Source organism: Stegastes partitus, unplaced genomic scaffold (assembly GCF_000690725.1).
Source record: "Stegastes partitus isolate 25-593 unplaced genomic scaffold, Stegastes_partitus-1.0.2 Scaffold179, whole genome shotgun sequence".
NCBI lineage: Eukaryota > Metazoa > Chordata > Actinopteri > Pomacentridae > Stegastes > Stegastes partitus.
In genome coordinates, this window is record NW_007577910.1 from 441,565 (window position 1) to 445,150 (window position 3,586).

Here is a 3,586-nt window from a genome sequence, read left to right on the forward strand (position 1 = left end):
GAGGAGGAGGAGGAGGAGGAGGAGGAGGGGTGCATTCAGAAAGGTGGGTTCTCCTGAGTGGGGGTGGTGTCAGTGGGAGAGCTGGCGGCATCTCCGTTCCCTCTGGGGCCGACGACTTTATACTGAAGAGGAGAGAGGAAGCGGATGAGTGGTATTGATTATAGCACTGAGTGCACATCAGTTTGTGTTTCCTGGAGATGTTGACTACATTTAAAACTCTCCATCTGCATCAGTTGAGTATTTGCTTTAACTGAAGCAGCTGCTGTGGATGTTTTTTTGTTCCTGTCACATTTTTACTTTATTTTTTTACTGTAGTACACACGTGGACAAAATTGTTGGTACCCCTCAGTTAATGAAAGAAAAACCCACAACAGTCACAGAAATAACTTGAATCTGACAAAAGTGATAATAAATAAAAATTCAATGAAAATTAACCAATGAAAATCAGACATTGCTTTTGAACCCTGGTTTAACAGAATTATAACTAAATAAAAATAACTAAAAATAAATCATATAAATTTCTCATAATGATAAATAAATTCAATTATCATACAAGAACTGAAAATAAATGGAATACATTTTTCCCACAGGTTTCACCAATATAATTTATAATGGTGACCCAGTATGCTATGTATATTAACTTTTAAGACTTGTATAAACTAGGTGTTTTTCATACTACTCTGGACATCAGCTCTAGATATTTCACAATGCTGAACGTATCTTCCAACTTGTTGACAATTTGCTCCTCTGTGTTATGTTTTTGAGCCGCGCTGCATAATTGGTAATTATCATGCATGTTTTATTTTCCCCCTCAATCTGTCTTGTTGTTTCCGCTTTGCTCTGCAGAAACAGCCAAACGTCCTTGCATTTTTGTCATGTCACTGTGTTGTCAAAGCTGAGTAAGTCATTGTTGCTCAATAGTGCTGAGAAGCATAGAATTTTGGGGGGGGGTTTAATGAAAAATCAAATTTTTTACACCGAGACTTGAAAGCTTTTCCTTAAGTAACATTACACCATAAGATAGGTTCATAGACCGTCAGAAAGGTAAAAATCAGGTGATTCTTTAAGTTTTTACTTTTTTTTGGCCTCAGATAAATTGTGTAATTTTGAAATTTTCTTTAAAAAAACATGGTTTTCTAACCAACTGCCGTGTTTGGAGCGCACTTGTAAACTGCATCTACTTACCTTCAGGTTCCCCATTTTATCCTCAAATGACTTGAAGGTTGCGGAGTTCCTACAGAACAGAGAGACAGTATTACATTCACAAAAACATGATTATAAAAATCAGAAATAAAACTAAATGTACACTGCAGACAAGAAGAAAAGTGAACACTTAAAAGTATACATATATTATATATTGTGTTATGTTGTGATGCTACAGTTGCTTAAGTTGCTTATCTATAAAATAGATAACACTATACAAAAAGAAAAAACTGTTTTTAAGTGATGAATGGTTTTATACTCATCTGCAGCCATACTAATACTTCCCTAACTTAACAATGTTAAAATAAAACATTATTTATATAGCACTGTGGGCAACAAGGCTTTACAAAGTGCTTTGACAAACAAAGCAGAAGTACAAAACCCTGAAATCAAGTAACAGTGAGCCCAAACAAAGCAAGGCAAAATGTATGTAAAACTAGGACAAAGATAACAAGAGATGCAAAAATTCAATACAAATAAACACGAATAGCAACCAGGTAAAGGGTATTGAGTGTAGAATGGGATTTGTTCATTATATAAACACAATGTTTATGTGATGATAACTAAGGGATGCGGATAAAGAACTCTCATAAATTACAAAAGGACATAAAATCTCAGCATTTCACAGCAGCACTTCAACATGTTCAAAAATCACAAATAATCAAAAGAATAGTTGCATACTGCCACATTCTTCTAAGCATGGCAATATCTGCATAAAAATAAAGTAACCTAATAAATAAATAAATAAATAAATAAATTCATTAAAAATTACAGACAGGTCAAATGTAAGAACTGTGTTACAAATATTTTGTCCACTATTGTATTTTATTTAATGTGTACTCCTTAAAACAAGGAAGCAGTATCATGACAAACACAGACATCAACAGATTAACAACAGCAAAAAAATAAATAAATACAGCAGCAGTTCAGTAATTAAAATGTGTGTTAGAGTGAGCAGGTCTGTGTGTTACTTTACCTCATGGCCGGCATACTTATCGAGTGGCGAATGGAATAGTTGCTACTTTGTAAGCGTTTAAGAGAGGAGACAGAAGTGCAAGTGTTATAATGCAAGCAAGCAGTGACACACACACACAAACACACACACACACAGTATGATGCAGCTGATACAACAGTTAATATGCCGTTTGATAGTTATTAGTTAGACTTATGTTTCACTGAACAGCACTTAGGCAGGGTTTTTCTTGCATAGAGGAGTTTTTGGTACAACCCCAAACAGGCTTAAGACATTATATAAAGCGTTAAATACTCTATTGTTCATCAAACGCATACAAATCTGTCAAACCAGGTAACAACCTTTACTGTGCTTGATCAATTATGCTCCCTGTTGTGTACAGTCACCTTCCCAAAGGCTTATTCTGAACCAGTAAAAACCCTGTTAGGTTGTATTAAATTAATAATACTTCTACTGTCAACAAAAGGCTGTGACCCAGATCATAAGTATTAATGCAATCTACAACTGCTGATTAACTCAGCCCCATAAAATAAAGGGTTACCACTGTTGTTGAAACCCTCTCCTGTTTACAGGCATGAAGAGGTTTTGATTTCACTCACTTTAATTAACATTTTAATCAAAATTGAGACATTCTGAAATGAATAATTACTTCAAAGAACTTTAGCATTTTTAAAACAACAGCAAATCTTAACATCTACGTGCTGGTTAAAAAAAAAAAACACTTTCGGGTAATTTAATGTAATAAAATAATAGAGGATGCAAAGTTTTTTAATCAATAACAGCAACAGGAAAAAGTAGTTTGGGGAAAAAAGCACAAGTCAGGATATTAATAACTAAACAGGCAGAGCTTAGCCTCCTTGACCAGTTAAAAATGTTTCTTTCAGGCCACATAATGAAGGACATGTTAGCCTTACCTAAACGAATTAGAGAAAGGCAGAGCTCTGCAGGTCAAACCAAGGCAGCAATTACAAAAAAAAAGAAGAGAGCGTGAGCCAAAAGCATCAGGACACAAACACAAACCAACACAGCTGGGAAAGTCAACACACACACACACACACAGGTAAGATGCAGCAATGTTATCAGCAGGGAAATCAGCCAGGAGAAGAATAGCATGGAATTTAGACAACAGATTGGGGCTGTGTTTGCTGTGTAACCAGTGACACCAGTACAACTGATGAAAAGTTAAGTGACTCATCCTCAGTGAGTTTCTGTACTGAGATACTGATTGACAGAGGTCACCACTACGTAAGGGATAATGCCCGACGAGGTGTCCATTATGTAAGGGATAATGCCCGACGAGGTGTCCATTATCAGAAAATAATGGACGACGCGGAGGCGTGAACCGTCCGACGCGAAGCGGAGGACGGTTGCTTCCGCGAAGTCCATTAATTTCTGATAATGGACACCTCG

General features: G+C 36.1%; 1 protein-coding gene across 2 annotated transcripts in view; it reads right to left on the reverse strand.

Moving 5' to 3' along the window:
- Positions 1 to 12: 12 nt before the first annotated feature.
- tpd52l2b (tpd52 like 2b) overlaps positions 13 to 3,586 on the reverse strand; it is a 28,132-nt gene continuing 24,558 nt past the window's right edge. For both annotated transcript variants that reach the window (XM_008280013.1, XM_008280012.1), the window contains 2 exons: positions 1,186 to 1,234; positions 13 to 122 (listed from right to left, as the gene is read on the reverse strand). In XM_008280013.1, the coding sequence (XP_008278235.1) occupies positions 36 to 122; positions 1,186 to 1,234 (136 nt within the window). In that variant the 3' untranslated portion in view covers positions 13 to 35. The remainder of the gene's footprint in view (positions 123 to 1,185; positions 1,235 to 3,586) is intronic.